Source organism: Ursus arctos, unplaced genomic scaffold (genome assembly GCF_023065955.2).
Source record: "Ursus arctos isolate Adak ecotype North America unplaced genomic scaffold, UrsArc2.0 scaffold_16, whole genome shotgun sequence".
NCBI lineage: Eukaryota > Metazoa > Chordata > Mammalia > Carnivora > Ursidae > Ursus > Ursus arctos.
This window is the reverse complement of record NW_026622830.1, coordinates 3,582,030-3,608,764: the sequence shown is the minus strand read 5'-3', so window position 1 is coordinate 3,608,764 and position 26,735 is coordinate 3,582,030. Positions and strand designations below refer to the sequence as shown.

Sequence of the window (26,735 nt, the reverse complement as noted above, 5' to 3'; positions counted from 1 at the left end):
TGGGCTTGCCCTGGCCCAGTGGTACGATGGGCCGTAATCTGACAAGTGTTGTCTTGGGTTTTTCGGTTGTGTATAATTTCTTGCTTTCATCAATGGTGCTGGATGGACACCTTTTTATGGCCTTTTATGTGCTTGTCCCCCTTGTTTTGGGAGGCAGACTCCCAGAGGTGGGATTTCCAGGTCAGAACACAAGCGTGTCCGGGGGCACCTGGGGAGGGAAGCTGGCTCACTCCCCACACCTGGACAGAAAGGTCTCATGGCCGCTGTTTCCCGGCCTCACCTCCTGCTCCGAGTCAGCGCGTGCGCTCTGGGACACGTGCTCAGTCACGGTGCTGCTGACGGTTGGGCGCACCTGCCGGCCAAATTTATGAAAAGCCTCATTTTTAAAAAAAAGATTTTATTTATTTATTTTGACAGAGAAAGAGACAGGCAGCGAGAGAGGGAACACAGGCAGGGGGAGAGGAAGAAGCAGGCTCTCGGTGGAGGAGCCTGATGCGGGGCTCGATCCCAGAACGCCAAGATCACGCCCTGAGCCAAAGGCAGATGCTTAATGACTGAGCCACCCAGGTGCCCCATGAAAAGCCTCATTTTAAGCTATTTGTCTGGAAATTTCCTTTTTTGGCTTTTCAGTAACAAAACCTAGTAACCTCCTGACACTCTGGAGAAGACCTGAAGTGATCCCATAAGTGTTTGCGGTGGCCCTACTGTGCACGCGGGCTGTGCCCGGGAGCACCGCTGGTTCCCTCGGAGCGAATTCTCATTTACATCTGGAAATCTCTGATGAAGGAATCTTTTACTCAGTGAAGAATGCATACGATTAAAGTTTGTAATAAGAAACCCAAGACATTTGCAATGGGCTTAAAAGACTTTTGTTTTATCAAAAGCTAAAAAGATTAGACTGCATTCAGGGTCTTTCGTGGTCGAGCACTTTCTGGTTCTCCGAAAATGGCAATCCCTTCTCGCCATGTGTTAGACCCTTGGCATTCACGTAGGATTTGTCCTGAGACCTTCAAGACTCCCTTAACTCATGAATGCCACCACAGCTTCCGATTTCCCCCAGAACATGCAGTAAAGACGAAGTGAAAACGCGTGTGACTCCTTCAGGTTCTTTATGATCCTACAAATACGGGGCTCTGGTCATTTACAAAGCTGTTAAAACAAATTCAGGCTGGAGCCCTTGCTGAAATGACTTGAGCCATTATTTTTCTCTGTCTCTGTAAAACACACAGCAAACAAGCTCATATTAGAAACCCAAGCCTCAGCTGAGCCCTGATTTTGTGTCTGTCTTTATCCCAAACTTCTGTTGAACCCTCACGTTATTCGACTCATTTCTTGCGCTGTTCCCATCTTTGACACTGGACGCTGCTGTCGTTGGGAGCCATTTTTCTTGAGAAATAACGTTTGCCTCCACCTACGGGAGTGTCCACGTTGGAAGATGGTTTGAGCCCCAGGATTGAAATCCGTGTCTCATTAGAGCTACGAAACCACGCACCCAGGGCAGGTGGGGAGTCTCATTCAGAAAGCTCAATGAACCAGAACACCTCCGTTTCCCAGCCCGCTAATGAATGATCTTTCTCTGCCTGTGAACGCCGCCAAACCCCACTTCTCTTAATTTAGACGTTCCATTCTCAAGATCGTATTTGCACCCCGATTTTACTCAGCTGATCCTAGACATGTGTGGAAATAAAGATCAGTCTCCACCTGGAGATCCTGAGTCAGCGCCCCCCTTCCCTCACGCAACAATATTCACTGGGGACCTGCTGCGTCAGCACGGATCTGGGGCCCGGGGAGGGCAGATGCCCTTGAACTTAGTCTCGAGCAGGAGATGGAGTAAAGTAACCAGCGGGAAGAGATCAGACATGGGGTGGGGGGATTAATGGCATGATGTGATGGTGATTGGAGCCCTGTTGGGCCTCTTCAGGAAGGTTGAAGGCTGGCTGTGGGGCCAGCCGTGGACGGTCCGGCAGAGCTGGGTGGCAGGCGGAGGACAGAGCGGCTGCACAGGCCCTGAGGTGGGATGTTCCAGAGACAGAAGGAAGACCCGCGTGGCCAGAGGGTAGTGTCAGCGGGGAGTGTGGACCATGTGGAGAAGGGGGATGGGAGGGGGGCTGCCAGGCAGAAAGTAACTTTAAGTCATGGTCCACACGCAGGAGAAAAACCGGGTGCCATGAATAATGACCCGGGGCAGCAGGTGTCGACCAGGACTGTCCCTGGAGGCCTGGACTGTGATTGATCACCCAGCCATGGAACGTGTGGCCCATGGGTGGTGACATCACTTTGTCCCTGTGCTGCCCTCGTTGCCGCTGGAAGGAACCCCAGGCTGACAGACGTGCCCCCATTGCCCTGATGCCGACGCCTTCTTCCAACAGCTGGGCGGCTGGGGCAACAAGCCAGCGTTTGACTAATACCTGTTGTCTTGTCCCCTCCGCCCCCTCTTTGGTGGCACTCAGGAACACTGCCCAGGAAATGCAAGAAGGAGCTCTTGGCGGTAAAGCTGCGGAACCGGCCCAGCAAGCAGGAGCTGGAAGACAGGAATATTTTCCCCAGGAGGACTGATGAGGAGAGGCAGGAAATCCGGCAGCAGATTGAGCTGAAACTCTCCAAGTGAGTAGCGGTGTGGAGCCAGGGGCGGAGGCTGGAGGCTGCGTCCCGCCGGCCAGCCCCTCGGACGGACGTCCCGGGGCCGTGCTGTCTCAGGGTGCCCACATGGGGTGCTGACGGTGGCTTCCCACCTCGCCACTATCCGCACTTGGGACGGGACGCTGCTTTGTCATGGGGGCTGTCTGTTTGCCATCGGGGGCCAGGCAGTAAGTTGGGTCTCTACACATGATATTCTCCTGTGACAGTCAGAGCTGTCCCCACATGTTTCCAGACGCCCCGGGGAGGGGGGCACATCCACCCCCCGCAGTGGAGGAGCTATGGTCTGTAGTGGCGGTCAGGCCAGGCACCTGCAGGAGGAAAGGGGGTTGCAGTGGGGAGAGACGGTGACAGAGTAGGGAGGACATGGCTCGTCGGCGTCTGGGGCATGGGGGAGAGTGCCCATTCACCTGCACCATCGTTTTCCTGCAAGAATTGCATTCAGTATTGCCCAATCTTGTAAGTTTTTCAAGAAAAGCTGGAAATCTATTTGGGGGGCACAGTGTCTGCACCAAGTTGAGACCATCTGCCGCCTGGCTGTGCACCAGAGCCATGAGTGAGCACCCTTTGCTCCCAGGGTCCCCCTGGCCGTCCCCGGGGTTGGCCAGCTGGAGATGCACTGTGCTAGGGGCCAGCACAGCGTGGAGCTGTGGGTCTTCACAGCTGAAACTTTGGGGATCCAGTTGTGTGGCCTGCGACATGATGTTTTGTCCCAAGGATGGGGCGGGACTGAGACAGTGTGGCGGGTTTGAAGTGCTGGCTGACTCTCTAGGTTGCTTTCCAGGAACTGGGGTCACTGGGGTCCAGAACCCAGAGCATGCTGGGCCCCCCGGCTCTCGCCAGCATCCCCTGCCACGAAGCCAGCCCAAAGCTGAGCTTGAAGCGAAGGGCTTTGTTGGGAGTCGGGCTCTTCCGGCAGGGTGGATTTCCCCCAATCCTCCCAAACGGAGGGGCCAGACTGCAGCCCCGGAATTTGAGGGTGGGTATTGGAGAGGAGACATTACTGGGCTTCAGGCAGCCAGTGCCGATGCTTGCCGCCCGCATGCTGCCATCTCCCCGACCTTCCTCCGGCACCCGTGGGGTATCGGGGGGCTGGGCTTGAAGGGACAGTGTCCTGCATCCCCTCCAGCCCACGCATTCCCTCTTTAAACCTCAGAAGCAGGTCCTGCAGAGCAGGAAGAGATAGTATCCTGATGGTAAGCTGGACCAGCTGTCCCTGTGCCTCGCCCTTGATTTGGCCTTGACCCACATTTCTCCCTGTCCCCTGCACCCAGGTCCCCTGCATGGACCACGGGAAGGTGCAGATTCCGATGCAGCAGGTCTGCAGCGGGGCCTGAGCGTCTGTGCTTTAGACAGGCTCCCAGGGGATGCCCTCGCTGCTGGTCTGTGGGCACACATGCAGTAGCGAAGGTCTCAAGCAGGATCTCCCAACCCCCGCACTCTGGCATTTGGGGCCAGATGACCCTGTGCCGGGGCTGTCCGCGTGGTCGGACACTCAGCAGCAACACTGGCTTCCACCTAGAAGATACTCCTCTAGCCCTCCCCCTGCCCAGCTGTGACAAGCAACAATGTCTCCCGTCATTGTTGACTGGCCCCAGGGGGACAGAATCCATCCTGGTCAAGACGCAGTGATTTGAAGGTCACCTTGGACTTCTTCTCCAGGGGGTCTTTCCTCTGCGTGAGGCCCAGGGCTCTTTGTTCGAGGGGACCAGCCCTTGTTTGTGCTCTGTGCTGGGGAGTGTGGACCCCAGTGTCCCCACCTTCCACTGAAATGCTTTACCGAGTGTTTCCGGGGTGGAGGACCAGGAGCGTGCCTGGGTGAAGCCCAGACGCCAGGTGCTGTGAGTCTTTACCGTGGTTTTCTTGCCTGTAGAATGGGAATGAGACCAGTTGCCAGGCCCGTGGCAGGGGAGGGGCGGGTTGAGCATGGCACACATTACTGCAGGCCGCAGGGTGCCAAGCCAGTGTCCTAAGGACTTGAAATCACGCAGACCTGCATTCGAGTTTTGCTCTGCAGTGATGCACTGGGAGACCTTAACCCCCGGGTCTTGGTTTTCTCATCTGTAAAGTGGGGTGCTGACCTTCCAAGGTCATAGTCTGTTTCAGAGAGATCCTGTAAGAAAGGCTTGTGGCAGAGCCTCTGTCGTGTGGCAGGTGCTCGAGGTTGGGCTGCTGACCTCTGGGAGCCAGGTCCACTCCCTGCGTCAGCTCGAAGCTGTGTGGCGGAGGGTGCCTGCTGTTTACCTGGGGCTCGGGAACCCCGTCGGGAAACTTCTTATAATAGAGATCCATGAGCCCCATCCACACCTGAGGCCAGACCATTTTAACCAATTGCTTGATAATACTGGGTCGAGGGAACTTCCCAGTGTTGGACTGTATCAGCCTGATTGCAATGAGATGGTGACACCTGTCAAGCATTTATCACCTCGTCTGTCATTCAATGAAGACTTAATTTATTCGTGTGAGGGGCAGGCGCTGTGACAGTTGCTCGTGATACAGCCCCGGGCAGTGGAGGTCACTCGTGTCAGCTCGAGGGTTCCTGGAGAACAGCAGTGGCCTCAGACCCCTTCCCGTGTGACTGATGTCCACTCTGGGGCTCGGTCCGGGGAAGATGGTCGAGAAACACGATCCTGAGGGGTTCAGCGCCTGCCGCATGGCAGGAGGAGGGACAAGTTCAGGATGGTGGGCCCCAGCTGTGGGCCTGGTCCCCTGGAGGCCCTCTGAGCAGAGGGGTGTGGGCCCGCATTTCCTAAAGAGACAGCAGGCATTAGGTGTGAGCACGTTCTCCGTGCTCCGGTATGTTTGGGGAACCATTACGAGAATGATCTATTTGCCACGGGACACATCAGAGCCTTTAATGCCACAGCACACGGCGCAGCTCTAGAAGAGGGGGCGGGGCATCTTCGCCCCAGTGGTGCAGCCAGGGGGCCTTTTCTGCCTCGGCACCGGGACGGCCACGTTCACAGCCACGTGGGATGTGCCACACCTGGCGTCGGCTCTGGCCTCAGCTGTGCTGGAGGTGTTCGGGGGGAGGGGGGCTGCAGGGTGTCCACCAGATCCCCGTGCCCAGGCCTCACCCACGGTGGGTGGGGGATGTTCGCGCACCCCCCTGAGGAGCTAGTAGTGCAGTGGGAGGCATGTCAGACTGCGGAGCAGGGGATGGTGGGGATGACCTCCACATCCTGGGATGAGGTTGGGGATGTGCTGCCACCACCCTGGTGGGACTTGGATGGCTAATGCTTCGGTGTGGCTCTGACCGCCTGTGTGGGCAGTGAGGCTCCGGGCCCCCATGGGGGACCACAGGCTGAGGGGATCCGGCCCCGGGGGCGTAGTCTCAGCACCGACCGGAACGCGGGGGGGGGGGGGGGGGGGCGGTTCCAGCGTGTCACGTGAAGAACGGGACCGTCCGTGCTTCCCAAACTGCAGCACCGTTCAGGGGGCTGTGTCGAGAGCCTCCCGGTCTGCAGACCCCGAGTGACCGAGCCGTTGCTCTCCTGTCCGTGCTGCTGCTGAAGCAGGAGCCCCTTGTCTACTTACGTATTGTTTTTATAATAAAGGAGATTTCCTGTCCCTTCACCGGCGTGTTCTGAGGCTCACAGGAGAAGCCGTGGGGAGAGGGGCCTGCCGGGAATAGAGCCTCCTGCTGCATGCTGGAATCGCGGTGGAACAGCCTGTCTCGATCCTCTCTCTGCCTCCGTTTCTTTGCAAACTTCTTTCTTTTCACTGGGGCACAAGCCATATTCATGCGGTCACACACTCAGCAGCTACTTGCTGAATAACTGTGATGTGTCAGACCCTCTGCAGGGTGCTAGGTGTCCTAGCCAACAAGACAGAGGCACTCTGTGACCTCTGGCGCTTACTGCCTCTGGGTGTGCTGCAGGCATGGCTGGATCCAGGTGCTTGCATGGCATTGATGGGAGTTGGTCTTTTTCTGTTTCTTGACTCTGTTGTGCTCTCTGTGGCTTCGTTCTCTGGCTCTTTCACTCGACATCCTAATCCCCAAAGCTCCAGGCTCACATCAATACAGGAGCCCATTCCTGAACCAATCACCTTGACCAAGGAGGGCTAAGTGGACAAGTTTGGATCACATGCTCATCTTGAGCCAATCACCATGGTCAGGAGAATATGCTCATCAGTCAAGCGTGGCTGGCATTGTCGCTGGTCTCGTGGATAGGATGTGCACTCACAGAAGGTTTGGTTTTGTCTTATTTCTAGTGAGATTGCACATTTTCTCAGTGCTTATCAGCATTTGGTTTCTTCTTTTCACGTACTTAAACTGCTGCCTTCTTTGTCTTAATACTTTTAGGAGTTCACTTTGGAGATTGTGGCTTCCAGTCCTTTCTCGGTTTGGGGGCTCGTATTTGCATTTTGTTCACCTTTCCTGTGTGCAGGAAGGTCACTGGGTTGCCAGTCACATACTTCGGGCGTCCACAGGTTTCTTCTCCGTGACGGGCCGGAGAGTGGAGATTTTGGCTTTGTGGACCCCACAGTGTCTGTTGTAACAACACAACCCTATTATCATCGCACCAACGCAGCCAGTAGCCCGTGTGGGGCATGAGTGGGCCTGGATGCGTGCCAATAAAACCTTATTTATAAACGTAGGCCGTGGCCCACAGGGCATAGTTTGCCGACCTCTAGTAAACTTTTATGGTTCATGCCCTTTGTGTCATGTTCAAAAAATCCTTCCCTACCCAGAGGTAAAAAATGTATTGACTTACCGTATGATTTTTGAGTTGACTTCTAGGTCTGCCAACTGGTAATGGTTTTCTATTTGATAAACAAACCAACTTCTCTTTCAAAATAGAGTATTAAGTGAATTGATTTAAGGAGAGAATTAGTGCGGCACCTGGTGGCTCAGTGGGCGAAGCATCTGCCTTCAGCTCAGGTCGTGGTCCCAGGGTCCTGGGATTGAGCCCCATGTCCAGCTCCCTGCTCAGCAGGGTGTCTGCTTCTCCCTCTCCCTCTGCCCCTCCTGCCTGCTCGTGCTCATTCTCTCTCTCAAATAAATAAAAATCTTTATTAAAAAAAAGAGAAAGGTAGTAAACAGTGATGTATATGTGATTCGAACACAGGACGAAATTACCCCAAGGTTGCCTGCATAAGAGAAGTCCAGGGACCCCCACCCCTGTCTGTGGGTGCAGAGAGGAGGTGGGAGGGGGTGGGGGCCAGGAACCACGCCCGAGAGCCTGGAGAGGTACCCCGAACATACGCCCTGGACTAGGTCTCCCCAGTTACTCGCTGAGTCTGTAAATAATTTTCGACCTCAGACAGGAGCACAGTAGCTCCCTGGGCGTTTGTCACCAGGTGTGAAAATGGAAAAGCGGGCCCGGTTCTGGGGCTCTAGAGAGTGGCAGTTGAGAAGTCATGTCCCAGAGGGTCAGCCGCTTGTTTCCTGCAGAAACGGTTTAATTGGATCCCTTTGTCTTTGTTTGCCTCCTCCCAGGGTCTTCCTCCAGCCTGTGCTGAATAGTTCAGCCCTGGTTGCCATGGCAACACTCCATCCACCCATCCCCTCAAGCGCATTGGGTGTTTTTGTTCTGTTTTATTTTCTTTAATTTCCAGACCTTTTAGACTTTATCTTTGGGGCGCTCCCGGGGCTGTGGGGGGGGGGGGAGTGGTCACGGTCCCCGGCTCCGTGCACCGGGTCTGGCGACTCCGTGAAGTCAGAGGCCTCCCTCCTTTCGGGAGTGCGGCGCACCTTTGACACATGTCCACCTGTGGGTGCATCGGCAGGCAGCACGTTAGGGACCCACAACCCGCACGCATCACACAGCAGGCGTGTTCTGGAAATCATGCCAAGGGCACGACTTGTGCACCGTTTAGGGGGCGTGGAGATTAAGGATGTGCGGCAGCTTTCCTCTCTCAGGGCCGACCCCGGGCAGTAAGTTCTGCTTGCTATCCCTCATTTGATTCAGTCCTTGCAGGAACCGGTAAAGTACGCGTTCTTATCTCCATTTTACAGATGAGAAAACTAAGCCTTGAGGAGAGGTTCGGTGATTGCTCAGGTCCCACAGGTCCCGCAGTTCCAGGTGTGTCCCCTGAACCCCGGGCCCCAGGGGCAGCGTTCTGGGAAAACTCTGCTTCCTTTATCTCAGCGCCTCGCGTTTTCTCATACTGGTCTGGCTTCCTTCTGTCGGGTGCATCCGGCCTGCAACCCACACGTCCAGCCCCTGGGTGCAGAGTACTTCCTGTCCCTCTCCGGGTGGGGGGGCAGAGATGATGCAGAGCGTCCCCCCCGCCGGGGAACACTGGGGGCTCGTGACGCCCGGGAAGGGCCCCTCAGCCTCACACAGGCTCTGGGGGAAACGTGGCAGGTGGGCTAGGTCCCAGCCTCACCGTCACAGGGGTGGGAATTCGGGCAAACCTGCCATCTCTGAATCTCCCTCCTGGTGGTGAGATGAAGACAGGTTCGTCCTTGCAGGACGATGTTCCTGGCAGGAGATGCGCAGGCACACAGAGCTGGGGCTGGCGGGCGCGTGGCTGGGACCCCCTGGGTTCATGGTCACCTGTGCAGGAGGACCGAGCGAGCATCCCCTGTACACGCACCTGGGGCCAGTGAAGCATCGCTGTTAATGCTGATGCGGCTGCTGGGCTTGTCTGTGCTTCCTTGGGGCAGCCCTGTAGTCCGCCTGGAGACGGGAGCCTGAGCGATGCACGAACCTTCTACTAACTGTCCCGGGGGAGGGGGCTCCCCTCGGGGGCCATGCTGTGAGAAGCTGGTTAAGGCTCAGGAATGTCCTTTGGGAGTTGGTACTTAGCATGGTAGCACAGGACTTAAATGATCCTCAAGCCTGTGCCTTTGTACGTTTTGTTCAGCCGCGTCCGGAACAGTCTGCCACCACGCAGCCTCCATGGAAACGCAAGTCCCCGGGAAAAAACAGTGTTGCGTGCAGCTGCCCTCACCCGCCATGGTCGCCTTGAAATCTGCAGAACTTGAAGGAAGAGGCTGGATGCTTTGAGGGTTGGGGATGGAGATTGGCGCGGGCTTTATCGCGGGGCTGCCTGGACCCGAGTACCCGCTTTGGTGCCTGCTGTCCACCGAAGCCTCAGGGTGAGGGTCCCTTGCGGGCTCTCCGTTCTATGGACACAGAATTTCAAAAATACAGAAACCTTTCTTTTTGTGTGCTAACCAGGAAAAAAATGACCTTTGATTGCTGGAAAGGACGCCACTCCTTTGGGCGGGGTTGAAGCTTCATTGTGGGGGGGTGGTGGCGGTCGTCACAGCAGCTGGGCATTGATAAGCATTTGCCAATTTGAAGAAGCTTCGCTCCATTCCCTGCACCCTGCAAGACAGGGACCGGGAAGCACGGTTGTTAGTAATGGTCGTTGCTAATGTTTGTTCAGAGTCTTTTCCATACCAGCTTCCTGAGGAGGGCTTCTCGAATGTTCTCCCCTTGAAGCCTCACAGGGCTCTCTGGGACAGCTACTATAAATGGTCCCATTCTTCAGATGAGGAAAACTGGCTCAGAACCGTGCACTTGCCCGTGGGTGCACAGCAGGAGACGCGGGTGGGTAGCTCGTCGTCAGGTCCCACCAGTGCCCCCCTCTGACTACATCGGGATCCCCAGGGAGCTTTGTGAAAACACAGATTCCGGGACCCCGCTCCAGATCTCCTGAGTTGGGATCTCTAGTTTAACGGGGCCCTTCTTCCCCAAGTGTCCCCGCTGCCCCGAGATGCACTGTGTCTATTCCTCGGGACCCTGGGAAGACTGTTCTTTGAGGCTTCAGGATCCCAGTAAACTGTGTTGTGTATGACAGCTGCCCTTTAGTATCTTAAGGAGAATGCACAATTCAGGGGTGCCTGGGGGCTCAGTCAGCAGAGCGTCCAACTCTCGATCTCCACTCAGGTCTTGATCTCGGGGTTGTGAGTTCAAGCTCCACGCTGGGCTTCGTGCTGGGTGTGGAGCCTACTTAAAGAGAGAATGTACACTTTGTAATTAATCGTGCTTCCCTTTTTGCTTTGGCCACCAGGACGCTCAGAGCCCGTGTGCAGCTACCTGTGGCAATGCCGTTGTATCATTTGGGGTGTGGGTCTGCGTTTGACCTTCTGTTGTACAGCCTTTGCCTAGATTTCCTCAACTCCTCATTTTATCTCTATGGGCTATATTTTTCTGTGCATGATTTCAAAATCATTTATAGATTTTACTATAAAAAGTAAGTAAAAATACATATTTTTTTAGGGAGACCTCTTAGCGACTATGAGATTTTGCCACGTTAGCATCCTGTCAGAAGGGTTTCCGTGGTGCGACACAGAATTCTAACGCTGGTTTTTAGTAGTGTCTCATCTCGAAGCAGACGCATCTGCCAGCTTTGCTCTCCCCTCCCACAAGCAACAGACTGGGAGTTTCCCTCAAGATCTTTACTTTTAAAGTAAAACTACAAGGCTCATTTTCACACGTCCGTGTTTTCGTTTTTATGGATTATTTTCATGAACTGCATTTCCAGAAACTGGAGGAAGAGAAGAAAAGTAAGGAGAGCAGGAGAAGGAGAAGCACATTGAATTAGACAACGTCATTACTTGGGAACGAGGCCGCTTGTCAGGGAGCACAGCCGGACCCCAGCAGGTCCGCGGGTGCGAAAGCCTGGAGCGCGGGGCTCGGGAAAAGGGAGCAGAGGTTGTGAACAAACTCATGGGAAGCTCTCAACTTCATTAGGAGCTGCAGACACAGAAATTTGTAGCAACAAAGAAACTTCCGTCCCCAATTAAAATGACAACGGGACGTTCAGAGAATAGGACTTCAAAATATGACTCTTTAACGTTTGTGGCGTAACGTTGACATAAGTAACAGTAAGGAGCTGCAGAATCGTACCCAGCCCTAGCGAGGTGGCGGCTTGCGCGCGCGCGCACACACACACACACACACACACGCACGCACGCACCACCGTGGCAGCCGCAGGACTCAGGAATCAGCGAGCAGCACATGGGAAGGACCAGGGTACCAACCTGTACATTTTAACTGAACGTTCCACTTCCGGGAGTTTCTGATTAGACACCGAGGAGAAGAATGCTGTGACGGTTCACTTTGGGTCCCAAGGAAACACGACGAGTTCTGCCGTCACACACACCGTGAGCAGGTTGTGCTTGGCGGGGGGTGGGCGACGGTGCTGAGGCCGCCGAGCGTCGGGTGCACCTGTCGACCCTCCAAGTCTTCCCAGCCTCTTTGCCACCACGACCGTGCAGAGAGATGGGCATTTCTGTCGCTTCCAGATGGCACCTGGGCTGTTTCGGTGGGAGACACTGTCCTGACCCGTCCTTCCCATCAAGACAACGAGGTCGGCACCGTTATCCCCGATCGGAGCCAATGTTAATGACTTGGTGCCGGTGACCCGCTGCTGTGTGGGGGTCTGGATCCAGCCCGGCCCCAGAACAGGGTGCCCAGAGTCAGGATGACCCCGGCCAGACCGCCCTGTGCGGCCCTGGGTAGGTCATGAACCCCCAGCCTGCTCCCCCTACTGCTTGGGGGCCCGAACCGTGCTTGTCCCCCCACGTCTGCGCAGGTGACACGGACTCGGGGTGCCCGCAGCGCAGGTGGCCCGAGCGCCTGGCTACTGTCGTCCCACTTCACCTTTTGCCTGCACACCTGCTGGGGTTCACGGCCTCATGGGGACCAGGCATCGCCATAGGTGCGGTCTCTGGCCCACAGCTGCCCCTCGGTGTCTCTGGGCGCGAGGCACAGGACGTAGCGCGACAGCCGAGTTCAGGGGCTCTCCAACCTCCAGGTGCACCGCAGGTGGGGCAGCTCTATTTTAGGGCCTGGGACAGCCGTGCGGAGCGGCAGCGGTGGCGTCCCACGGGAGCTGTCATTCAGGCTGCGAGGCCGGCAGGGGAGCTGGGCCTTTGTTCTACGGCGGGTTTGTGCCTGAGCCTGCATGGTCCACGATCCTCACTTCCACACTCGTGTCCGTGGGTACATTTCAGGGCCGGGGAAGGGAGAGAAGCAGCCCTGACGCCACACTTCACAGCAGCAGCGACAGCATCTTGGCCCGTGACTGCTGGCGGGCGCTGAGCCGATTGTTTCCAAGCCTGACCAATGTCCCGGGCCGGGGCCGTTGTCCGCTCTGCAGATGAGGAAACTGGGCCCAGAGAGGGAAGCTGTATCCCCGTGTCTCACAGTTAGTGAGCAGCGGACAGTAGGTTCCAGAGCGCCCCCACCCCCAACCACTGGGCCTCCCCACCTGAGGCCAGGCCGTCCTGCTCCCATCTTGCACATGGTGTAGAAAGCTACTGACCTGTGGTGGAAGCTTCTGGTGTGTGTCCTGCTAATGAGGCAGCTAGCGTCCCCTCGGCCGGGCCGGGTCTGTCTGCTTCAGCAGCAGCAGCCCTGGGGACTGTGTCCCGTGTGGCTGGGGACCCCGCGCACCTGTCACCTCCTCAGTCCTTAGAACACCACTCGCAGGCCCACTGTGCGGCCCTCACCGTGCACGCCGGCACGTCATGCCCCAGACCAGGGCCCGGCCACAGCCAGCACGGAACGCGGCTCTTACGACAGCGCTACTGCCGTCCTTACAAATTCCTGGAAATTCGGCCTCCCGCCCTGCGGTTTATCTGTGGTTGCTGTGCTAGACGGTGGTGATTTAAATTACCTACAGGGAGAAGTCGGGAACGCAGGAAAACGGGACTGGTGTTTCCAGCAGCTCCAAATGCCCGGGGACACGTGTGGAGGGCTCACCCCCAAGGACAAAAACGCACGGTTCTGGGGGCAGGAATGGAAGGACTTGTTTTCAGATGCACAAAGACAGGTGTGCGAACCAGCCACAGAGTTGCAGGGTCTAGGAGGGAGGCAGGGATGGGGACAGGCATCAGAGAGTGGTGGCTCGGAGCAGGTGGTGTCTGTAAGCATCCAGGAGCACAGGGATGTCCCAGGCTGAGAGCACCCACCCCCCCCGGCCCAAAAGCACCAAGTCCGGAACTGGCGTGGCTGTGGGTGTGCAGGTTGCTGCAGAGGGGTGTGGCGGGCACAGGGCCAGAGGGCCCAGCGGGGCCAGGGGTGGGCCTGCCATGCTCCCCATCCACAGGTAATTGCCTCTGCTTGTCCCTGGCCCAGCTCGGGTGTCACCTCCCGGCCCCCCCGCCTGGCTCTGCCATGACCACCCCCCCGAGTCTCCCTGACTCCCCAATTCCAACCTCCTATTGTTTCTTCACCACCCTGCTGCCCGAAATGACCGCTTTGTGTGCCTCTCCAGGGTCTGTCTCCCCGCAGGACACTGGGATCCTGCCTATCTGGTCACTGACGTGTCCCTGATGCATTCAGTAGGTGCTCAATAAGTTGGTGCTAAGTGGTGAACAGAGATGTCTGATCTTTGCAAGAGGCGGTGAGCAGCCCCTGAGGGGTCACAAGCGGGGGAGCGGCGGGGTGAGGGCATCTGAGGAAGACAGTTCTGCTGACACATGGGGGTCGAGTGCAGGGAGCAGGATGGGGCCGTGGACGCTGGTCCTGGAGGTGCTGCTGGTCAAGGAGATGGACGCTGTCACACGGGCCATGGAGTGGGGGAGGGGTGGGGGCTTGAGGAGCTCTCCCACCCAGACGGATCTGGATGCTCTGCCCTGGGGGAGGGGACCCAGGAAGGAGGAAGGCAGAGCATGAGGGAGGTTCTGTGTCCAGGTTTGGACAGTGTCGGTGGGGCCCCTGGCACATCCAGGTCCCTGACACATTTAGCAGTGGTTAACCACGGGTGCCAGTGAGCTTGCAGAAGGGGTGTGTAGACCGCGTGGGGAGCCCGCGGGTGGGGTGTGTAGACCGCGTGGGGAGCCCGCGGGTGGGGTGTGTAGACCGCGTGGGGAGCCCGCGGGAGGGGTGTGTAGACGGTTTGGGGGCCTCGGCGGGGGCCTCAGCGGGAGGGCAGGGAGACCCCGTGGGGGCCTCGGCGGGCAGCCTTGAACTGATGGGTTGTGGTCGGAGCTGCACCAGCTCGGGGGCAAGGGCCCTGAGGGACCGGCATGGTGTTGTGCAGGGCTCTGTGTTTCCCGTTACTGTCCGTTCGTTTCCTAGCAGGTATCTTCCCCCGACTTCGCGCTGCTTTCACAGACAGAGACCGAGTGGTCAGTGGTTTTTCACTGACATCCAGGGACAAACAAGCCTCTTGATCTCCTGGAAATGGGGCAGCATTAAATGCAACCAAACCAAAATTCAGGGGACTTGGAATCCACTTTTCTTTGTTCTGAAAGCCTGCAGGGCTGGAGTTCCTGGCCCTTGCTGAATAATTTGGGATTTGGGGTTGGGCATTTAGGAGCCGAGTGTTTCTGTTTAGATGGAGTGGGCTGGGGGAAGGCTACGATCTTCCTCAGATGCCGAGGAGGGTCGGGCCTGAGCTCTCCTGACCCATCAGCGGTCGAGTCCAAGCAGCTGACCTGGGACTCAGAGTCAGGAGAGGTCTCGGGTTGAGGACCGCCCCTTGGTGGCAGAATGCTCTCCCAGCACCAGCTTGACCCGTCAGCAAGGATCCTCAGAGGCTGAACTCGGCTCCCTACGCACAAGAGCATTCGCTGGCTCCGTGTCGGAAACTGCCAGTGGGTCGGTTTCCAAAGGGTTTTTAGAAAGTGGAGGGAAGAAGGTGAATGAGTAGAACCATAAAGAGCTTCCTGTGCCCAAGATCTAGCGTGAGCAACAAACAAACGAGCAGAAAACAGCTGGGCATCTTCAGCAGGAATAAGCACAGCCGTGCGGGGAGCATAAATCTGGGGCTATGACAGCCTGTCCTTTTCACTGTGAACCCCAAATTTGCAAAATGTGGGACCATGCCTGTGGTCGCTAGCCTTTGAGGTCATGGATTTAAGAATCTGATGAAAGCTTTGTGTATCCCGGGCACGCAAACCTTACTGGAGTGTCACCCGTGGAGCCACTGCCTGTCTGGGCCCAGGACCGCACGATGTCATGGCAGCGAAGCCCTAGGTGACAGAGCTCACCGTCTCCATTCCACCCGTGAGGAAACCGGGGCTCCGAGTTGTTGGTAGCCAGGAGCAGCTGAGTGACGACGTGAGCTTGAGTCTGCCCAGCTCAGCTCCGATCCGAGCCCTTAGCACCTCTGCCTTAGCCCCATCACAGCGCCCCGAAACGCGCCGTGGGCCGTCCCTGGTTCAAGACCACTGACTCGCACGAATGATTCTTCACCGAGGCTGGGAAGGGAAGGACCCTGCTTCTTCGATGCCTTAACCCTGGAGCCTGCCCTGGTGCCTGGTGTAAAACAGGCTCCCAGCCGGCAACTGTCGAATGGACGGGTAGCCGGAGGGCTTAGCTGAGGGGCTTGGAGGGACACACGTTTATGTGGATTGGTAGGAGGACAGAGAGATGGACAGAAGGATGGACGGTTCATGGTTGTGTAGTTAGGTGGGCAGGTGGATGGCTGGATGGTTGGATGGATAGACGTCAAGGTGGACCCGGCGTAGTGAGTAGGGTGCAATTCAGTAAGAATTCGATTCCACGAAGTGAATATGCATTGAATGAATGACGTCCGTTTCAGAGTGGGGTCTTCTGATAGCTTCGTTGTGACTCCGTTCACCAGTCTGGTGTGTAACCGACACAGTCAGAAGCATATCCGTGAGTCACACGCATCTTCAGATCCACAGTGGGCATTCCTAGTTTTGGAGTGTGGTTCTGTCCCGGGGTGCGCCCTGGCCAGGGACTATATGCGTCTCCTGCTCACCTGCTCTCAGGCCAGCTGACCGGAGCGGCCTCACTCGGGCTGCAGGGCCTCGGGCCCTGAGGTGGGAGTCCCCCACGGTCCCCCACACCATCACTAGAAGGCCGGTGGACGACGGGGCTGCTCCAAAGGCTTCCTGAGCATTTCCAGGAGGGAGAGGGGAGAAGGTTTCCTGCAGTGACAGAGGCTCACCTGTAGCTCTCCGGAGGGGGAGTCACACTGTGTCCACAGCCCACTTCACGGAGTAGAAGTCCCAGCCCAGGTGCTCCGTAGGGGCGTGGGCCGGGCAGGACCTGCGGCAGGTGGGGAGTACGCGTCCTCACTGAAGGGGGCAGCTGGAATCCAGCAAGCGTGGAGTCACCTCTGGAGTGCAGGACCAGGGTGGTGGGAGCTTTCAAGAGAAACTGAAAATGTCTGTTTTTGCGAAATTTCCTCCAGTTAAATGTTGGGAGCCTATTCACATTTTTAAAAAGGGAATGTGTGGACCCCATAAAACACATTTGCGGGCCGCATGTGGCCTGGGACCAGCCCTTTGCACCTGTGATATGAGATCCCTTGTGTGCTTGTTTTCCAAGAAGCTCATTCTCGCTGTGCTGAACGCAGGGGATTTTCGACTGTGGAGTTGTAGAGGAAGAATGCACCACGATTGAATCTGGCTGTCAGCAGCAGAAGCGTCAAGGCCTGGAGTGTAGTCGCCAATGCCCCGTGCAATGCCCGGGGAATCTTCCTCTCCCTCTGGCGGGGGTGCAGCCGCGCTCTGAGAGCTGGGGTACGACCCTCGGCTTACCCCGATCGTGGATGGCATCTCCGTGTGGCTGAAGGCCTGGGCTCTGGTCAGAAGGCCTCGGCAGCCATCCGGGCCCTGGTTTCCAACTGCGTGACCGCAGGCGGCCACCTCCCTGGCCTGCATCTCCCTTTCCTCCTCTGTAGAATGGGGGTGCTTCCAGAAGAGTCTATCCCGCAGGGCTGCAGAATGGAAGCCATATGACAGGACACAGGAGATGCCTAGAGCTGCCTGGCAGGGAGGAAGCACCCGGGGAGAAATAAGGGTCCCACGGGGACAGGGAGTTTGTCTTCCCATCTTAACAGCTTATAGAGCTATGATTTCTGTACCGATCAGTTCCCTTTCGAAGTGTGCCGTTCAGTGCTTTCTGTGTGTTTGTACCATTGTGTGCCCCCACTGCCCATTCTAGAACGTTTCCGTACCCGCCAGAAGCAGCCCCTCCCCGTTGCCAATCCCTGGGCCAGTCCGGGGGCCCCGAGGGCACACACGGGCTTGCGTTATTGTCACAAGGATCCGGGGCAACGGCGTATATTGGCTCGTCTCGAATGTCGGCAAGCGTTACGTCTCCGTCTTCTCTACCTTCATCCGTACCAGACCTTGGGCACCTTCCTCGGGATCTTTGTCACCCCCTTACCCGTCCTCATTCCGTCCCCGCCCTCATCACGTTTGCCTGCGGCAGGCTCGCTAACGCTCCCGGTCTCACGCGCAGGAAGCGCCGAGGGAACGGTGGCCTCAGCCGCTTGACATCCACAGGCTCCATCCACCTCCAGGGGCCTGAAGCCACACCTGCAGCCAGGTCAGGGGCCTCCCCTGGAGCCCCATGTGCAGAGACGGGGGAGGGGGGACGGGCATCACAGACCCTGCACGTCCCGCTCAGGACGCCGCTGCGGCCCCGTGTCCCGGGCTGGATGCTGCTGTCCACCTGTTTGCTCCCCTCCACTGGGATGTGGGGGGCAGGCAGTTCTCTGTGACCGTCTTTAGATGCTGAGATCCCGGGAACAAAGACTCTGCTTAGCCGTTTCTCTGCCTTTCTTCCATTTTCAGGGAAGCAGATTTACCTGACGTGCTTCCCAGCCCTCTCGGGGGTCTCAGGCCTGTCCCTGGGGCTTTGCTTCTCTTTCTGTTTTGAAAGCTCAGGATGCCGGGAGGTCAGGTCTACTCTGTCCTGCCAAACCCTCTTGGCTGTCAGCCTGGCAGCACCTGCCTGAGCCACTGCGGTGCTGAGGGGCCGGCCGCCAATGTCATGCAGCCTCCAAAGGCAGGGGGGACGCCCCCATTTATGAGGGCGCTCGCGAGGACCGACTGCAAAAATGCAAAAGGAACACTAGAGGCAGGCGCCGAGGGATGTTGTAGGGAGCGTAAGACGTGACCTCCGGCCCGGAGGGAGGGTGCTCGGCAGTCCCGCCAGGCCTGGGCGCAGGCCAGGCCAGTGGGGTCCGGTGGGAGCAGTGTCTGGAACGTGCGGATCTTGCACATTCTGCTTTGAGACGGAGGCAGCGAAGCAACGGGAAACAGCGCTTCCAAGTCAGGAGAAGCTTGACAAATCTAACCCTCCAAGAACGTAAATATAAGTCTCGGTCTTTGGGTGGGGCTCGTGGTTTGCAGGGAGTGCGGGTGTGTGGGGCTCAGGTTCCCTTGTCTGGGTCAATGTACAGGGAGCCCGTGGCCTCGAGTCGGCCCAGGGTCAGCTGCTCTTTGTTTTCCCTGGTTGCTGGGGAATCCGTCAGGGAAAGTACAGCATGTTTTGTAAGAAAATGCAAAATGACATCAACTGCCTTCAGTATCAGTGAAACACGAATCCCAAACCAGAGGAGCAGGTGGTCTGGTGGTTTACAGGTCCCCTGGCTGGGGCTTGCAGACTGAGCACGGGCACATTGTGCTACCTGTCTGGGCCTGGGGAGTGTGTCCGTACTTCCTGCCTGCTTGGCCAATGCAGGGACTGAATACACCCGGCCCTGCTTTAGCTGCAATCAGGGCTTAGCCTATGTGAGTAGAGGCTGTAGTTGTAACAATGCCACGGTAGTGTGGAACACTGATTAAACTTGTGTAACGTGCTGTGAACTCTGCTTGGCCTGCGTTCGCTGAGCCCAAGATGTAAGTACTACATTGATTGTATTTTACAGCTAAGGGAATGGTGGCTCAGACAAGTTAGGTGGGCATTCAAAGCCACACAAGTAGGACGCCACTGAGCTGAGATCTGACCCAGGTAGGCTGGCTCTCAACACGGGGCCTGGAGCCACTCTGCTCCATGGAATAGTTGCAGACCGTCGGGTCTCTCGTGGCTGTTCGACAGTCATTGAGAGCCCAGGTTTCTTCTGTCTTCCTGCTCAGTTATGCTCATACTGGCATTTATCCTCCATGGTCTAAAATAGCTGCAGGAGCACCAAACATCACATTTAAGTCCCAAAGGTACACACATCCCAGCTGAATTGGCTCTTTCCCAAAGCTCCGCAGCATATCTGTGGTCAGAACCCCTCCACGTGGCCATGTTTAGCTGGAAAAGAGGCTGCCCTGAGCAGAATCCGCTTTCTGGTGCTGCATAGGAAGGGGACTAGAGATCAGGCAGGAAACTAGCAGTCTGCTACTGTGGGTGCTCGGGTTAATTTTGTTGTGTAGATAGAATGAAGAGAGAGGGGAAGGAACGAGCAGACAGATGGCCGAGGGAGTGGAAGCATTCCGTCTTAGCTAGAGCAGCTTCTCCGGCAGTCTGGCCCGCGGAGTGTCCGTGGAGCCCCATGGGCTCAGGAGAGTGCCTCACGTACGTCCAGCGCCGGGAGGGGGCAGGAAGCTGGGGTGGTGTGGACGGATACTGCAGTCCCTCCCTCAGTGATCACCCCCTCACAACCTCTCAGTTCAAGGACACACTTCCCGAGCAGCCTCTGTGGGCCGCCCTCTGCTCTCAGCTCTGGGGACTGGGGAAGGACGGAGGCACTTCGGGACAAGGGGACAGGGTGTGTGGGGGGGGTCAGCTCCGCGAGTGTGAGAGGTGCAGGGACACACAGCGCGGGGTGGTGGGACACGGGAAGTGCTCCCAGCATGCCAGGTACGGGGTGCTGCTGCCCGGGTCCTGTGCCCCCGATCCCCTGCCCCGGCTTCCCCTCTCCGGGCCGTGAGGGCCGGCGGCTCCTTGGTGCTTCGATGGGGCGGCACATCCCGGGAAAATCCTCTGCGGTGGAGGAGGGTTTCGAGCAGAGCTTGGGTTTCCGTCTGCCCCGGTGTCGTGTTGTCCAGTTTGGGCGGGTGTCCACGGCCCCTGCCCTGCGCCAGCCCTGCCTGTGGCCCCCAGGCCCACGAGCGAGGCGGGACAGAGCGGGATGTCGAGGGTGCGTCAGAACGCCGGTTATCAAGGCAGAAATTACACACGTGACCTGTTCTTGCCCTGAATGCTCTCCTTTAGCCCAAGTCACGCGGGCGAGAATCGAGAATGTTCCACTGAGGGAGGACTACATGGGAGTTCTTCATGACGCAAAGCTGGGATGCGTCTTGTATGGTCCCCAGCGTCGGTTTCTTGGAAGAGGAGCGAGCATGGAGAGGCACTTGGAAGGATCGAAGCGCAGAATCCTCCCGGAGTTTTCGATTCCCTCCCATCTTTCTCGCTCCCGCTCCCACACTAGCCAACACCACTATTTTTAGCATCCTTACTTTCCTGACTCCAAGCCTTCAACCCTGTTCTCACAGAAACGTTTTCCTTTTACACCTGTATTAAGTCATTTAATCAATGTGCATAAAATTTAATTAACCTAATCACAAAAATAAGTACACCTGGTACACATAGGTTTGGGAACAAAGGGAGCAGTCCCCGAGGCACACAGAGCTCACTGTTGAGAACAGACCGGGGGGGTGGGGGGTGGCGGGCTGAGCACGGTCGCCGGGTTCTGGCCTTCCAGGGTTGGGAGCGTTGGCGCATCTGGGGTCGGTCAGTGGGGATCCTGGAGAGAGCTTCTCCCATAGTATCGTCATCCTCACAGACAAGGACCTGGTGTCGGTCAGGCACCCGGGAAACAGACCCAGTAGGAGACAAATAAGGGGGTTATTGCAAGGCGTGGGCGTGGGTGACTGGGGGGCTGGCTAGGCAGGTCTGGAATCCGTGACACGGGCTGCCGGGAAGGGCTGGAACTCTCGGGCATGGGCCGAGGCCACTGTCCACAGGTGGAATTCCTTCTTTATCAAAGAGCCTGAGCCCAGCTCTTAAAGCCTTTCGACTGATTGGACCAGGCCCACCCAGAGCATCCAGGAAGTCCCCCTCCCGTAAAGTCATCTGATTGTGGACTGTAATCGCATCTACACTGTGGCACCTGGATGAGGGCTTGCATGAGCACCTGGGGACTGTCGTCTCGCCAGGGGGACACCTCTGACTGTCACAGAGCGAAAGGCAGTGAGTTCGTGAGCAGGTTGGAGATCCCACAGCTTATTGTGGAGAAGTTAGAATCCCCGCCAAGGCCGGGTCCAGAGCCCAGATTCTTCACCACAACACGATTTTGTATTTTCTGTCTTCGCTTTTCTGCCCGTTCTTCCCAGAGTCCAGCTGGGTGAGCCTTCCGATGAAGGCCAGTGTAGACGCTCCCTACCCTTTTCCCCGTCTGCACAGAGCTCTGTTGCCGGCCGACTGCTTTCTTTGTCCAGGCCCTAAATGGGCATGAAGCCTCTGCCCTGCGTTTTGCTGTAACCCATCGGTGCCCGTGAGTTGCTCCAGAAACTATCCACCTAGAACTGGAACAGTTGGGCCAAAGGATGCAGGCGTTTAGAATCTTGATAGACGTGCTGATGGTCCCACCAACAGGGTGAAGGCCTCTTGGTCTACACTCTGGCCAACTCTGAGTTTCCCGCCGTTTGGCCCTCCTCCTTTCTGCGGGAGTCACAGTGACCTCTGGCCGCGGTCGTGACTTCAGGGGGATCTGGGGGGATGGTGGCTTTGGGCTCCGCACGGTCACCGCAGCTGCTATCCAGCGCCCCCAGGAGACTTAGCGTGTCCCAGGACCCCCGGCTGAGCGGCCGGCCCTGCGGGAGGCACTCGGCATGTGGCGGTCGCCGTGGGAAGTCAGGGGGAGGAAAGGGGCCACCCCCTGGGAGTCTTGGGTCCCTACCATCCTCCCGGGTGTGCGTGCGCCCTGCCTCCATCTCCGAAGCGGTGGGCTGCAGGTGGGGGCGTGGGTCAGAGCCAGGACTCGGGCTCCCGTCCCCTGGCACAGCCCTGCTATCTTGCTTTCCTCCCACCTCTTCTCCCCCTGCCCCCTCCAGCCGTGGCCGCAGCCTAGGTCTGGGCACAGGCCCCACAGCACAGGGCAGTTCCGACGTGGGGTGACTGCAAGGACCCAGGGAGCTCAGGTTGGGGGGAGCTGCTGTCCCAAAGGTGGCAGGTGCCACCCCCTCAGAGCCTGCAGCCCGTCCCTGCTCTTTCTGCGGCCCGGTCTTCGGGTCACCCCTTCAAGTGGCCTCTCCTGCCCCGACCCTCTGTCTCAGGCTGGCCCACAAGCCCTTGTGGGTCTGCTGCCCCGACAGCACCCTGTGGGAGCTCCCCAACGCCGGTGTGAGCACAGGCCATGTGTGGCAGGAGGAATCCCTGCAGAGTGAGTGTGGAGACGCCACCCCGCCGGGGAATCCGTCCCAGGCAGGGATGCCAGCGGGCCGAGGCGGCTCCAGGCTGGTGGAGCGGCAGCGATCGGATCAGCTTGCCTGGGAAGGGGCTCCCAGAATAGCCCGGCGGCCCGTGGGTGTGGGGCTGCCTGCTCGGCAGCCGCAGCTTCTCTCTCCAGAAGGGCGCTCTGCCGCCTTGGAAGGAATCGGTTCTCAGTTCTTGCTTGACACCAAGGTGATGTCGGTCATGTTTGAGCCTCAGCCACAGACGAAGCAGGGGTTTGGGGCTCGGGTACGAAGTGGGCCAAGCGTGAGGCTGGGACATGCTGCTTCTGACCCACGTCCCCCCGAGCCGGGCCTGTTGTCCCTTTGCTGCTCCGAATTCCCTGCAGCCTGAGTGCCGTGCGGGGACGGTTCGGGACCTGCCACGGCTCTGGGTCCGCCGTGTGCCGGGCCCTGGGCTCCAGGCTTCCGGGTCGATTCACCTAATTAGCAGCAACTCCGAGAGGTGGGTGCGGTCGGCCTCCCGTTTTCAGGGGAGAAGAGTGCAGCTCAGAAGGGACGGAGGCTGCCCGCGTCCCCGAGCTGGAGGGTGGGGGGGCCAGGCCTGAAGGTCTGGAGTGACCTGGGCCGGGAGGCACACCCATCACCTTGACAGCAGGTGCTGCACCCAAGAGCTCTTCTCTAGGCGACTCAATCGAGTTGGAGGTACTGTGGGGGCTTGAGCCTCGGGAAGGAAGCGGGGTGCTGAGGGAAGCCCTGGGAAGGCGCCGCAGGTGTGGCCGGCGGGAGCCCAAGGCCACATGGGGCGTGGGGAGCCAGGGCACGCGGGGGCGAGCTGGACGGGCCGGCAGCGCAGCAGCAAGCGGGTGTGCGGCTGGTCCCCAGACGCCGGGACGGGGCACATGAGGAGGGGGGCCGGGGTCACACCACGAGGTGTGCGGGGCCGGGCGCGGAGTCCCAGCGGGGCCCTTTCCCAGGTGTCCCACGCTCTGCAGAAGAAGGAGCCATTTCCCTCAGGGGATTGAGCAAGCATGAGGCGGGAAGTTCAGCCGCAGACCCGGGTTCCAGAGACTTCTCTGGGGTTTTGTGAACTGTTTTATGAGGACCTCGGTTTGGGGGTTCTGTGTTTTTTCTGGCACGGGGTGCTCATCAGTAGGTGATAGGGTCTGAGGCAGAGGAGGGCTGGGGGAGTCCCGTGGGTGAGAGCGGGGCCGCGGGGACAGGCAGGGCCGTGTGAGCAGAGGGCTGCGCCGAGCCTCGGTGTCTGTGGACCGGATGGCCCGTCCCATGGAGTGGCTGCCGGTCAAAGAAGACGTACAGTGAGTGCGGTGAAGGTGGCCCTTCTTACGGGGGGTCAGGGTGGCCAACCCAGACAGCGCTCATGGTTCACGGCGCTCTCTGCCCCAGCCGGTCCCAGTCGCCACGGCCACCACAGTGCTGGGGCCCCATTCCCACATAGGAACTCAGGCCGCACGGAGCAGGCCTTCCTGACAGCCCCTCGCCTCCCAGGAGCCTCCAATCCTGTGTGGAAGAAAGGCCGTGTTGTCAGCCACGGAGCACGCTGCCACTTGCCCCCAGCCTGGGACCGGAAGGTGCCCCTCGCTCTATGGCCGGCTGGCTGGGTCCTGGGGCACGTTCCACAGTGTGACCCCGGCCCCATGGTGGGCAGCGTCCTTCCCGTGGCGCTGAGGAGCCGGTGACAAGTGCATAGTGGGCGGGCCTGGGACAGGCTGAGGCCTGTTTATTGTGTGACCGTTTTGTTGTTTAAGGTCGGTGGGTCATGACGCCATCTGAGGGGTTTTTTCTGAGAAGACCTCACCCCTGACCCAGTGCTCCTGCCACCCCTGGTTCCTTCTGGTCCCTGAGTCTTTCCGCTGAGGGGTGGAGTCCCCCGGTTCTCCTCTCCTTCCCGTGGGGCCAGGAGCTGCCAGCACTCCCTCAGTTGAGAGGGTCCCCCCAGAGAGCGCCCGCGAGAAACCAGTGTCACGTGGCAGACACAGCTGTGGGAAGTGGCCGTGTGTCGGGAGATGGGCTGGCGTGGACAGAGGTCTGTCTGGGGGCATTGCTCCCGGCAGACTAGATGCCCCCCCGCCACCCCCCACTGCTCGGCAGGCCACCCAGTCACTCCTGTCCTCGGCTTAGGTCTGGAGCTGCTGTCCGGGCCTCCGAGCCACAACGCCACCCACCCCCAAGTGTGTCTGGGAGGCAGGAGGGGCTCCTCGGGACAGGCAGGGGGTGGTGGTCCCCAGGGCCCAGCTCACTCCAGATCTTGGTCCCGAGGCAGGGTGACCAGAGAGCCCAGATGATGGGGGTGATGCCCTGGGGAGCCATGGGGACTGCCAGCCACCAGGGTGCCCGCTTTGCCCCACTGTGTGTGGGGGATGGGGCTGTGTACCCAAGTAGCCAATTCTTCTGTATATTCCAGGAAAGCCAGGAAACATTTGAAGTGAAACTCCCAGTCAATTAACGTCCCTTCATGCTGTTTCTTAAAAGTATCATGTGAGCCAAAAATGCACCTGCCTGCCTGTATTTGGACTATGGAGCATTGATGGGTCTGGCAGCCAGGCTGCCCCCTGACCCCGATGGTGAGGGGCCGAGGGGCACCTACCCCTTCGGTCCACCTGGCCTTGCAGGGCTCCCCAGGCCTGGCCCCATGCTGGAGAAGGCTCTGGGCCGGTCCAGGCTGCAGGGGGTGGGGGTGTGGGGCAGTCAGACCTGGCCTGCATGGCATGGTGCCCTGGGGACATGGCCAAGGTCACAGCCAGCCATGGCCTGAGCTGTGCCTCCCGAGGTCAGATGGCGCTGTGGTGACACCCCAAACCTCAGTGGCCTCAGCCAGCACAGGCCTGTTTCTCCCATGCAGAGTCCATCATGGGCAGGGCGAGCCTCCAGGGCAGCTGGCCTCACACGGAGGCCAGCCTGGGCCACTCAGGTTGGAAGCTGTGCCATCAGGCATGTGGCCCAGGGGCCCGCGGTGGGGAGCGGAGCCCACGGAAGTTCCCGTGCCTCTTCTAGGGCTCGGTCCACATGCAGCATCTCTCCTGCTCCCAGCCACCGCTCCGACCCGGCCGCACGGCGCTGCCTAGCCGCAGGGGGCTGGGAAGTGTAGGGAGCCCCTGACCCTGGTGAGCCCCGGAGGTCCCTGCACAGCAGGCCCAGGTCAGCTGCTGGAGCCCATGCTCACTGGGCTGTGGGACGGGGTGGGCCCTGTGTGATGGTGCAGCAGGGTCATGTCCTTGAGGGTGGCGGGTCGTTCGGCCTCAAGTCACCACCTTGCGCCTGTGCTGATGTGAGCCTGGCACCAAGGGTCTGATGCAGGAGGGGGTGAGGGTCTGATGGGGGGGAGGGAGTCTGATGGAGGAAGGCATGAATGAGTGTCTGATGGAGGAGTGTTTCCTGGGGCTCCTGGCCGGCACGGGGGCTGCCAGCAGGTTAGAGATCGCAGCTCTGTCGGTGGAGGCTGCAGGAGAGCCGGCCTCAGCACACCAGGGGAGCACTGTAGACGCCAATCACAGTACTGCCCCCTGTTTGTGTGCCGGCTCCTTGACTTTAGTGTCCTCACCCCTCAGTAGCCCATGGGGTCACTGGGGCAGGTGACAGCCGGGGACCAGAGGCTCAGGTCGGCGAGGCATTAGCAGGTGGTGGAGCTGAGGCTCGACTTCAGCCCCTGTGTCTGTGCGGTGGCCCTTGGTGCTGGTGTGGGCGGAACGGAAACAGGACCATCTTGTGCAGAGCAGGAGCCTCATGGACGATGCGACTATACCCCTTATTCTCGTGCAGCCCACGCGGGCGTCCTAGTCGGCCAGCTGCCCACGGCCACGGCCCCTCGTGGCCACATACCCTCCATCCTCCGTCGTTTCCTGTGTTCGCAGCACAGGGTCAGGTGTGGAGAGACAAGAGAGCCTCACGGGACCAGGAGCACGAGCTGGTGACCAGGCCCTCCGGGGGACACACACCCACGTGTGCACATGCTGTCCTGTGGGGTCCCACACCCCTCCCCTTGCCCTTGCTCCCTGCCTGAGCCCCGGAGGGCTGTTGGCGCACTCTGGCCCTGGGCCAGCGCTGACTTCCCCACCTCTCCTGTGTGCACAGACGGGGA

The 26,735-nt window shown here is 58.7% G+C and overlaps 1 protein-coding gene across 1 annotated transcript in view; it reads left to right on the top strand.

Moving 5' to 3' along the window:
• The window catches only part of PHACTR3 (phosphatase and actin regulator 3), a 210,027-nt gene that overhangs the window by 171,064 nt on the left and 12,228 nt on the right, over positions 1-26,735 (top strand). The window contains exon 8 of the mRNA XM_026503833.4: positions 2,451-2,604. Coding sequence (XP_026359618.2) covers positions 2,451-2,604 — 154 coding nt within the window. The remainder of the gene's footprint in view (positions 1-2,450; positions 2,605-26,735) is intronic.